At 38.6% G+C, this 12,167-nt stretch overlaps 2 protein-coding genes across 3 annotated transcripts in view; one reads left to right on the plus strand and one right to left on the minus strand.

Annotated features, from left to right (window-relative positions):
• LOC126165243 (protein-tyrosine sulfotransferase-like) overlaps positions 1-3,090 on the minus strand; it is a 1,037,382-nt gene extending 1,034,292 nt beyond the window's left edge. For both annotated transcript variants that reach the window (XM_049920304.1, XM_049920303.1), the window contains exon 1: positions 2,911-3,090. The gene's annotated coding sequence lies outside the window, so the exon portion shown is untranslated. The remainder of the gene's footprint in view (positions 1-2,910) is intronic.
• A 46-nt stretch (positions 3,091-3,136) lies between these two features.
• LOC126165227 (protein MTO1 homolog, mitochondrial) overlaps positions 3,137-12,167 on the plus strand; it is a 98,973-nt gene continuing 89,942 nt past the window's right edge. Inside the window, exons 1-2 of the mRNA XM_049920302.1 lie at positions 3,137-3,381; positions 3,463-3,695. Of these exons, the coding sequence (XP_049776259.1) occupies positions 3,479-3,695 (217 nt within the window). The 5' untranslated portion in view covers positions 3,137-3,381; positions 3,463-3,478. The remainder of the gene's footprint in view (positions 3,382-3,462; positions 3,696-12,167) is intronic.

Below are 12,167 nucleotides of genomic sequence, written 5' to 3' on the forward strand. Positions count from 1 at the left end.
TTCCAGTTATGATTCCTCAAGGGGAAGTTGTACACCAGTAAAACAAAAAATTTAGTATCACTCAACGATGTCACTTATAGTGTTATGCCGCGTGATTTCTGAATATCTGTTTCTGAGAGACGTCATAGAATATGCAGGTGACAAAATGTCGAACATAAGCTAGAAATCATCCATACTGGGGGTTTCGTTGTTGTATTTATTTTGATGGCTAGCTGTTTTATCCCAACTGGATATTTAATACGTAACACAAAACTGACGACATTCGTCTGTCACCATATGAACGGGAAATGGTAATAAAGCAAACAAATGTAATGAATATCTGCTTTACAATCGAAAAAAGATCCCATGTGCTCACAGCTATCTTAGGGCTTACACTAATATTCAAGCAGATTTACATGAATGGAATTTCGATGCAGATTTAAACTGTGTGGCGGACCGGAACCGAGCCCACAAGCTCCCTTTGGACACACAGAGCAACTGAAGTTGTTGAGAGCAGGTGCTTGGAACGCTCAGTCCATAGGAGCACGGCTGGTAGGAGCACTGACCGCGAAAAGTCCAGGTTTCATTTAGGCACACAATTTTAGTACGTTAGGAAGTTTCAAAGTTCAGGATACGAGTCATAAAATTCGTAGCGATCATCATTGTTCCACGGGCGCTGAGAGAGAATCCGCAACGGAACAGTTAGGGCTCTGACTTGTTAAACAGCTGTAAAGCGCTTTTATTAAGTCCTGACTAGGAGGGCCTATACTGTAACAGTCTTACTATCCGATTAAGCATGCCTCAGTATGTGCCGTAGTATATCTATCGTACATTTGACGTGTCTTCAGTAGCGGCCTGCAAGTAATCCACAACCTTGATTCAATGTCTTGCTATCAGAATTTTTGAGAGACAGTCGATCTCTTTGGAGCATTTACCACTTACCCTTTTATTTTTTAGCGTCATTTGACAGTACTCCGTAAGAGTGGCCTATGTTTGCATCTCATTGCACACGTTATATTTTCTCCGTTGGTCGGTTCTAAAAACTGATCAGCTTTACAATCAAGCGCACTGTTGGTCCAAGATCTTTTATAAGTAGCTCTAGTCGTGACGCAAAACTTTTACATTTTTCATATCAAGCGCGATACCACATTTTAGTTAAGTTAGAACAATCGTGTACCTTTTTCACGCCACTGAAAACCTATTATGACACAAATTTTCATAAAGTTTTCTTTAATTCACAATGCAACGTCCAGTATACGATATGCGGGTATACTGAAGAATGAGATACAACTCGTCGACTTTGACCAGAGTGAGCGACCAATGACGTCACATTTAAGTCATAGATGATAATTTAGTTCTGAACCATAGATAACAAATTCGTTGCTTGGGAAACGAAGCGTCGAATCGTAAACTTGACTGAGTGTAGCATTACAAGCGTTTCGTTGTCGGTCGTCGTCTTAAATAATTTATTTACACATTGTAATTTACTGATCGTAATTTCATCTGATAATGAGTGTTTGTAGTCTATTAGGTAATCCTTTACAAATTTTAAATTTCATTCTTCGATTCACAATTCAACATTCAATACACGATATGTGTAGTACTGATATGATCAAATTTCTAGCAATAACGACTTCCGCCGCTGTGGTTTTTATGTACAACGCGACTGGTTCTACGTTGGTCCCTTCTTCACAGCATTGTACGAATTAGTGGATAAAAAAGATCCTATACAGCAACCATGTATTCTTGGTCGAAAATAACCGCACAATTAAAAAAAAAGAAAACATCTTTAATAATGCTAGCCCACTGTCTCAACGGCGTATTAATCTCTAGTAAGGTTGATCCAAGCAACATCCAAGCGACTCTCGGGAAAAAATGAAGGTAACACCGTTGGTTTCTTTTTTTCCAATGTCTTGCATGACTCAGACTGCTAGAAGGCGTTCCAAGGGTCAAGCTACAAAATTTTCCGTTTCTTTCGCAATGTCATGAACTTCGGTAGAGCCCATGAGGCACAATTTTTACCGAGTGAACTTCTGATAAGAATGATGGCAATAAGTCAGTGGTCCGAGGAATCAAAGGTACTGCTGCGTCTGTCTTGCAATATCTTTAATTTAGATTAAGAAGCACGCACAAATGAAGAAAAACGTTGAGACATATCTTAACGCATTAAAAAACGAGGACATTTAATGCAAAGAAGGAGAGTTGTAATCACTTCTCCACAATCTGGCTTCAATGTCTGGTTTATGCGAAAAATTAATAAAATACGCAGCACATTACAGAAAAAATCGCACTTCTTCAGACACATCTCTGGATTCAGTTCAAATTTGTTATAAAAGCCTGTGGAATAGCAACAAAAGCCCAGCTGCATAGATGAATACCGCTATTTGATTCATAGCTTGTTTATGCGACGCTGAAGAGTAAAGACGCTACATTAATAACATCATCTAAAATGTTAAACTAAAATCGTTCTACCACGGATGTCCTTAGTCTTGATTTCAGCAACAATACGAAGCGTAAACGACGATTATAATAAGTTTTCATCACTACAGCACGCCCGACTAATGAGAAGCGGTATTACCCTTTAAAAAGCCCGCGTCAATTTGAATCTTTTTTGACGCTATGCAAGGGACTCTGCGCACCATTCACGTGTATAGAGGCAAATATCTTATTACGGGTAATGTTCAAGCGGCTCAATGTGCCGTTGACGAAAAAAGAACAAAATAAATAAAAACCCACATATTGATAGTTACATGATATAACACGGTCCAACACAGAAAATAGAAATACCAATTGCATATGGTATTATTCATAAAATTCCATTGTTGTAGATACCGCTCATATGCACAAAATGTTGTTTCATGCGTTCCAAATACAACCTACAGAAACCTTGAAATTAATGACAGCTGAAAAATAATGTAAAATTGTACTTACCCAGTGAACACTAACGACGTATTCCAATGGAAGCAGAACAGTATCTTATATCAACACAGAACTCACACACCAAGCGTCTGTTTATCGAGGAATGTTAGCACATGCCTTGTTTCCATACCCCAAACAAACAACTACCTTCTCCCACCGATCTACACTTCACGCGCGGTGGCACGGAAGTGACAGAAGGAGCGCTCTGCGCTGTTATATAAAGTAGTTTGGGACCATAAACTGTGTGTGTTTAGATTACATTTGAGACCAATTAAAATATGTCTTAAACTTTTTACTGATATCCTCGTGTGTGCAATCATAATCTAATTGCGTGTTTGGGAATTAAGTCGACTAATGTAGTCGACGAGTGCAAGGAGTAGTGGGAGTGAAATGTTTTGCGAATGTTGTCGTTATGTGTTTCAACGTTGTTATATCAGAGTAGCAGACAAATCATAGTTTGTATAAGATTTTATGATATAAGTGGTACATAAAACTGTTTGCAATGATCTGTAGGACATCGTATAAATTTAGGGTATCCTAACCTCCCCTGTCACATGCCTTCAGGTTTAATTGTCTTGAAATGGCTTTGAATACATGGAGCAGATGGAAACAAGTCATCCCATATCTCCGAGTAACATCAAGAAATATAAGTGGAGAATATGAAACGAGTATTTCGTCTGAAAGTAACTATGACGTTATTGTCGTTGGAGGAGGGCACGCCGGCTCCGAAGCTTCGGCGGCTGCTGCACGAATGGGTTGTCGAACGTTGCTAATAACTCATAAAAAGGAAACAGTCGGTATGCATAATTAAATATGTATTTGAAATTATATGCTTAAAGGCTGTTTAGTATTAAATCCACTGGAAACAAGTAGAAACTGGAAGTTGGTTTTTATGTATGTTTAGAGAACATTTATACTTGTTTAACTTCAAAATCACGTTTGATTGAAATGAAAAATAACCCCTTAACACGCATTTGTTACATTTTAGCGCCGTGAGATGATTGCCACGAGCAGTGTAGGCTGTGTAGCAATCTGACATATACAGGTCATGATTATGACAACAAAAAACAATGAACATTCAGTTGGAGCCAAGTGACAACCACAAAATGTAGTCAGATACAGTAAAATAATGAGCAAACACAAGACGAAATACAAATAAAGTGCGTCACTGTAATGATGTATGTACTTACAAATTTAAGATGCTTCTCAACAAATATCTTCTGGACAATAAATGCCTTTGATGAATGAGGGGAGAAACATTATTCCGTATGACACTTTGAAGAGAAAATAATGCAATCTGAATTTTTGCAATTTTTGATCGATTGGTCCCAACCTGAGAAAATCTTGCAAATGCAAATCTTGTGGCATGCACTCCCTCAGAGACAAAACAACATATTATTTCCTTAAGATCTGTAGTATAAATATTCGTCATCTGTTGGTTATCTGGGTAATTCTGTTTGGGTAGTGTGTGAATGAATTAATGGATTTTTCTCAAAACAGTTTATAGTAGCCTATGGACTGCCATTTTAAGTCTTTTCACAGAATGTTATTGCATTTTTTTTGGATACTGCATTTAACAATTTTGATGTTGTCTTCAAACAACTTACACTCTAGGTTACAGATTGAAGAAGAGTTATTGACATAAATAAATAAGTGTGCTAACAGAATGCTGATGTGTATTCCATGATAGAGACTCCTCTTATTTTGATAATGCAACTGTTCTTGATTTATAATCAGCATCATCCTGTTACTTGCTGCCCTTGAAAAGCTTGTTACTTTGATGTAAGACAAGTTAGTGTTTGCAGTGCATATTTGAAGTAAAATAGTTGAGCATTGTGCCGTATGTTAGAAACAACATTGTTGACAGCATACGTTAACCTCTGTTGCTAGTTACACCTAACACAGTTTAGGTTAGTCGAGTGCTGTGGCCCTCACATTTATGAACACTTCCAGTTCTTATTTTGAAGCTTTTCAATTCATATTTTATCAAGCCTTATATCACAGTATTCAACTTTTCAAGACTGTGTGAACTAAATGAGACTCTTCTGTGGTATTGTAGAATCTATGTTATAATAGTTGAAGCAGAAGAAGGAAAATGCAGTGACCTTAAGACTGAGCTGGACTGTGCTAACTTAGGACTAGAAAGGTTGAGGACAGAGAAACGTGAAGATAACCATGAAAATAATCAGTTATTGATAATATAGGCCCCTCATGCAAATGGATGGATAAAAAGGTCTACTCATTTTACCATCAGCTGATGATCATCCAGAAGAACTAGCCAATCATATTACTTTTTATGCTAAGTGATACAAGAAATCTTCCTAGATATATTGATGTCACAGTGGCAGTGAGGTTTCAGAAAAGTCATAAATTGGCCATGGATTGAACTTATTAGTCAGAATGTTCAATACTTAAAGCGAATGCCTTTTTGTGAATGAAAAATTTAACATATAGCCTACTTGTCTGGTGATTTAGTTTTGAAGTGTGTTTGTAGTTTGCTCTGTTTGATGTAACACTTCATGACATTTATTTATTTTTATTTATCTTTATTCATCCAAACAGCATTTCACTGTAATATTGGAATTTTCAAGATAATACAGTGCAAATCTTAGCTCAATACATAACCTGCTTTGAGAATAGGAGAGTTGGCTTGTGAAGATAGGACAGATGTTCGACTGTGGTTTGATTAAGGAACCCTGCTAGCATTTGCCTAAGTGATTTAGGAAAACCCAAATCAAGATAGTCGAACTGAGCGACTCTTTTAACTTCGCAAATATGAGGTCAGCATTTTAACAGCTGTACTGCTTCAATTGGTTGGGCCATATTTTACAGTGTTTCTTGATTTACACACAGTTTGTTTCAGGTAACTCATAAAATTATAGATGCATTCTTCATCACTGCACACACTAGAGACACCCACTGATGACTCTTGGACTTTGTAGATGCTGCTGTGCCCCTTGCACCAACTTCAGTGTGTTCAGAAAGCTGACCCCATGCCCACACATATTCAGCTATGCACTTCAGTCCACCTGAAAAACTGAGTCAGCGTCCTAGATGATGAGTGAGATGTAGAACTCAGGAGAATGACACAGTCCAGTCAGAAATTAAAAATTACAGGAATTAATTTGTGTAGTCACAAATTTTTGTACAGTGGTAGGAGGGAACGCTATGAACAGTATACCATTTGGGATAAGGGGGTGGGGCATTTAAATGTCACTTTTAGTGGAGCTTGTGTCAAAAATGTTTCCCAGTGCAAAATTAAATTACATTAAATTTTCTGCTGAAGAGGCCCACCCATTTTTTCTGTAGAGCTACTTGTTTCTTTGTCGCATGGGATGAAAAAGTCACACATTATTATAAATAGAGTTTAAGTGGTATAAAATTAATGCTTATTTTTAAATGAAGTGGGTTAAGAACAAATATTAAATGTGTGTACCTGTTCTAAATGCTGTAGAACCATATCGTGGGACACATTGTTTTGATTGCACTCATGGACTTCCCTCCATCGTAAGTCTGCAAACTGAAGAGCAAGCAGGCAATTCCCAACCCTCTGTGCTGTACTGCTCTGTGCCACAAGAAGTAATCACATTGTGTTTCACAAAGTTATACCAATCCTTACGAATCACCCTTTATGAAACACAGGCAATGCAGACACGCCTGGGGGTGTTTGTTTTCTACACAGTACATTAACATGATGTGGAATACAGATATGAGTTACTAATTATATTAACACCAGAAGCACATATGTGCGGAATCTATGTAAATCGCTGCATCCTCTTCCACTCCGCTAGTGGAGAAATTGACTCATAGTTATCCTGTATGGCAGCTGTAGCAGTCTTCCAGGAAAGACAACTTCCCTCCAACAAGTGCAGCTTGCTTTTTATTTTACAGGCAGACTATACCTCCCCAACATTTCTCCTATGAAATTAGGAAAAATAACTTCATGGAGCTCATATTCGTATTGTGGAGTTTTTCAGTTTATTAAGTGAGTACTTACTTGCAGTTGTTAATTGAACTATTATGTGAAAACACTCAACAGTTGGAGGTGTCAGCTGTACATCACACTGAAGAGCCTGACCCAAGTTTAACATGCTGTCAATATGTGTTAAACAATTTAGATTTCCTTGTCTCCACTATGAATGATTTGGAATACTTATCACAGTGTGAGGGGTATCAGATGCAGTACCCCATCTTCAGCTCCTCCAATATCTAAAGTCGAGTCTTAAATTGGCTCCATCTGCAACAAAGTAGCTTACTGAAGGTATTATGAACTTCAGATATTTCAACATAAGCCAACAATGCATTACAGCAGATTACTGTTCTAGATTTGAGTGTGATCAGTCTATCTTCATCAGACCTATTTACACCCACCTTGGAAGATGCATGGTCTTCAGTCCTGAGACTGGTTTGATGCAGCTCTCCATGCTATTCTATCCTGTGCAAGCTTCTTCATCTCCCAGTACCTACTGCAGCCTACATCCTTCTGAATCTGCTTAGCGTATTCATCTTTTGGTCTCCCTCTACGATTTTTTCCCTCCACGCTGCCCTCCAATACTAAATTGGTGATTCCTCGATGTCTCAGAATATGTCCTACCAACCGATCCATTCTTCTAATCAAGTTGTGCCACAAGCTCCTCTTCTCCCCAATTCTATTCAATACCTCCTCATGAGTTATGTGATCTACCCATCTAATCTTCAGCATTCTTCTGTAGCACCACATTTCGAAAGCTTCTATTCTCTTTTTGTCTAAACTATTTATCGTCCACGTTTCACTTCCATACGTGGCTACATACCATACAAATACTTTCAGAAATGACTTCCTGACATTTAAATCTATGCTCGATGTTAACAAATTTCTCTTCTTCAGAAACGCTTTCCTTGCTATTTCCAGTCTACATTTTATATCCTCTCTACTTCGACCATCATCAGTTATTTTGCTCCCCAAATAGCAAAACTCTTTTACTACTTTAAGTGTCTCATTTCCTAATCTAATTCCCTCAGCATCACCCGACTTAATTCGACTACATTCCATTATCCTCGTTTTGCTTTTGTTGATGTTCATCTTATACCCTCCTTTCAAGACACTGTCCATTCCGTTCAGCTGCTCTTCTAAGTCCTTTGCTGTCTCTTGACAGAATTACAATGTCGTCGGCGAACCTCAAAGTTTTTATTTCTTCTCCATGAATTTTAATACCTACTCCAAACTTTTCTTTTGTTTCCTTTATTGCTTGCTCAATATACAGATTGAATAACATCGGGGAGAGGCTACAACCCTGTCTCTCTCCCTTCCCAACCACTGCTTCCCTTTCATACCCCTCGACTCTTATAACTGCCATCTGCTTTCTGTACAAATTGTAAATAGCCTTTTGCTCCCTGTATTTTACCCCTGCCACCTTCAGAATTTGAAAGCGAGTATTCCAGTCAACATTGTCAAAAGCTTTCTCTAAGTCTACAAATGCTAAAAACGTAGGTTTGCCTTTCCTTAATCTTTCTTCTAAGATAAGTCGTAGGGTCAGTATTGCCTCTCGAGTCCGCCACTCGTGGTCTCGCGGTAGCGTTCTCGCTTCCTGAGCACGGGGTCCCGGGTTCGATTCCCGGCGGGGTCAGGGATTTTCAACTGCCTCGAGATGACTGGGTGTTTGTGTTGTCCTCATCATTTCATCATCATCCAGGAAAGTGGCGAATTTGGACTGAGCAAAGATTGGGTAATTGTACGGGTGCTGATAACCACGCAGTTGAGCGCCCCACAAACCAAACATCGTCATCATCAGTATTGCCTCTCGTGTTCCAACATTTCTACGGAATCCAAACTGATCTTCCCCGAGGTCCGCTTCTATCAGTTTTTCCATTCGTATGTAAAGAATTCGCGTTAGTATTTTGCAGCTGTGACTTATTAAACTGATAGTTTGGTACTTTTAACATCTGTCAACACCTGCCTTCTTTGGGATTGGAATTATTATATTCTTCCTGAAGTCTGAGGGTATTTCGCCTGTCTTATACATCTTACTCACCAGATGGTAGAGTTTTTTCAGGACTGGCTCTCCCAAGGCTATCAGTAGTTCTAATGGAATGTTGTCTACTTCGGGGGCCTTGTTTCGACTCAGGTCTTTCAATGCTGTGTCAAACTCTTCACACAGTGCCATATCTCCCATTTCATCTTCATCTACATCCTCTTACATTTCCATAATATTGTCCTCAAGTACATCGCCCTTGTATAGACCCTCTATATACTCCTTCCACCTTTCTGCTTTCCCTTCTTTGCTTAGAACTGGGTTTCTATCAGAGCTCTTGATATTCATGCAAGTGGTTCTCCTTTCTCCAAAGGTCTCTTTAATTTTCCTGTAGGCAGTATCTATCTTACCCCTAGTGAGATAAGCCTCTACATCCTTACATTTGTCCTCTAGCCATCCCTGCTTAGCCATTTTACACTTCCTGTCGAGACCATTTTTGAGACGTTTGTATTCCTTTTTGCCTGCTTCGTTTACTGCAGTTTTATATTTTCTCCTTTCATCAATTAAATTCAATATTTCTTCTGTTACCCAAGGGTTTCTACTAGCCCTCGTCTTTTTACCTATTTGATCCTCTGCTGCCTTCACTATTTCATCCCTCAAAGATACCCATTCTTCTTCTACTGTATTTCTTTCCCCCATTCCTGTCAATTGTTCCCTTACGCTCTTCCTGAAACTCTGTACAACCTCTGGTTCTTTCAGTTTATCCATGTCCCACCTCCTTAAATTCCCACCTTTTTGCAGTTTCCTCAGTTTTAATCTACAGTTCATAACCAATAGATTGTGGTCAGAGTCCACATCTTCCCCTGGAAATGTCTTACAATTTAAAACCTGGTTCCTAAATCTCTGTCTTAACATTGTATAATCTATCTGATACCTTTTAGTATCTCCAGGGCTCTTCCATGTATACAACCTTCTTTCATGACTCTTAAACCAAGTGTTAGCTATGATTAAGTTACCAGTAGCTATGATTAAGTTACCAGTAGCACAATTAATGCTGACAGAGTGCTGTAACTTTTTTGTCAGTCATTAATTCATCAGCAAGTGACTACACCACAGTTACACACCTTTACAATAAGCTGTCAACTGCAGACAGCTGCAGAGTGCCACATGTACCAATCCAGTCACTTTTCCACCATCATTACATGGGTCACTGACATCATCACACTTATGAATTACACACTTCTCAGCCATTGTTTATGGGTGTGTATTTTACATAAATGCCCACTTAACAACTGCAGTTTACTTACTTAAAACTGAAAATAACTCCACTATATAAACACAAGCCCAGTGAATTTATTTTGTCCACTCACGTAAGGAAACTGGAGAGAATTTGTCAGGGAAGTACAGTCTGTCTGTCTGTACTTGTGGCAGATGAAGTCGGCTTTCCTGGAAAAACACTACAACTGTCGTAATGGATGACAAAGACTTAATTTTACATCTAGCAGTGTAGATCTTTGAGCAGAAATTTCTATAGGATTTGTCCATGTGTGTTTATTGCATTATTATTATTAGTAACTAATATCTGTATTTCACATTGTGTTAATACTCTTTGTGGAAAAGAAACAACCTGCCAGGGTGTCTGCACACTATATTGCCAGTGGTTCATAATGTGGGCTGCGGATTAGGGTCGGACAGGGAAGGAAGTCGGCCGTGCCCTTTCAAAGGAACCATCCTGGCATTTGCCTGGAGCGGTTTAGGGATATCTTGGAAAACCTAAATCAGGATGGCCGGACACAGGATTGAACCGTCGTCCTCCCGAATGCGAGTCCAGTGGGCTAACCACTGTGCCACCTTGCTCGGTTGAAATACCCTGTAGTTGCTTCTTATGATGCAGTGGAGTAGATAGTGTGGGGAATCACCTGCTAGCTCTTCAGTTTGCAGACCTACAAAGGAGATAATCCCATGATCACAATCCAGCAACCATCTTCCTTCACACTTCTAACCCCCACTTCTCTCTTCCACCATATTACACCATTAGATCACAATTTACCCTTTAGTATGGCTCTACTGTACTTGTAAAATTTGTTATTAACCTCTCTTCATTAAAAATAAAATTTAATTGTATAACATCAAAACACTGAATTTCTTCATCACACACAATGTGGAAATTATTATTCCTGGAGAAAAAAGCATTTGGCTCTTTTTGGAAATTTTATGTAATATGTTTTTGTACTGAAAAGTATTTTCACTAAAAGCCACAGTTTTCGAGTTATTAAAGAAAGACATAAAAATAGGAAGCCTTAAATGCCCCCCACTCCCATGGTCACACCTAATTGGTCAGGATTTTTAGTATTTGGGTCATTCCATGTCAAGTGGCCTAAATTTAGACAAGCTCTCCACTTGACCATCTCCAATCTTGATGAAATTTTTACAAGATTTACATAATATTCCTTACATGAAGCAGTGCCAAATTACAGCTTCATAAGTAGTATGGTGGGGCCACTAGCTCGTTTTTTGGCATTGCGACTGAAATGAATCAATGATCAACTTTGTTTTACCATTTTCAGTACATAAAAGACCTGTCATGCTGAAACTTTGTGATCCTGTTCAACTTTTTTGGGTACAATAGCTTAGTTGTAGTACAGAAGGTCAAACTATGGTAAATCTTCATAGTGTGCTATCAACGTGGCCCATAAATCTTGTCATACCAAATAAACTTACATTTATATTACATTAGAAAATACATCTACCAGTTGTACGCTTTATGGTACCAAGTTCTTATTAATTCATTTCATTTGCTGAAATTTGCTACCAATAGCAATTACAGTTGATCCTAAGAAGCTATAATGTCGGCCCATTGTTTTTCTGATGGAGCTGGACTGGCAGAAATAATGTGTTGGTTTGGAATCCAATAAGCATCCTGCCTAGCTGGCCAATAGAATGACTGTGCAGGTCCATTGGGGTGCATGAAACTGACTGAAACATCATTTTCTTCTTCTGAAACTTCAGACACATTACCAATCCACCATTTTCCCTCATGTATACAGGCAACGTATTGGCCCGGATGTAAGGCTGTAATATTTCGGAATGAAATTGTTGCTTGACTTTTGTCAAGCTTTGCCACAAAAAATTTGTATAACCGGATACTCGTCTAATAGAAACTTGCTTTTAATTTAATGGCACAAAATGGTGATTCTCTCTTGTTCCTGATACTGTGCAGTCATTTTTGAACCTTGCTTCCTGCTCAGTTTTTAATGTTTCAGTTTCTTTTGAAACAAAAATGAATTGGATTCCTCTGATATTCTTTGTACAGTATTT

This window comes from Schistocerca cancellata, chromosome 1, assembly GCF_023864275.1.
Source record: "Schistocerca cancellata isolate TAMUIC-IGC-003103 chromosome 1, iqSchCanc2.1, whole genome shotgun sequence".
Taxonomy (NCBI): domain Eukaryota; kingdom Metazoa; phylum Arthropoda; class Insecta; order Orthoptera; family Acrididae; genus Schistocerca; species Schistocerca cancellata.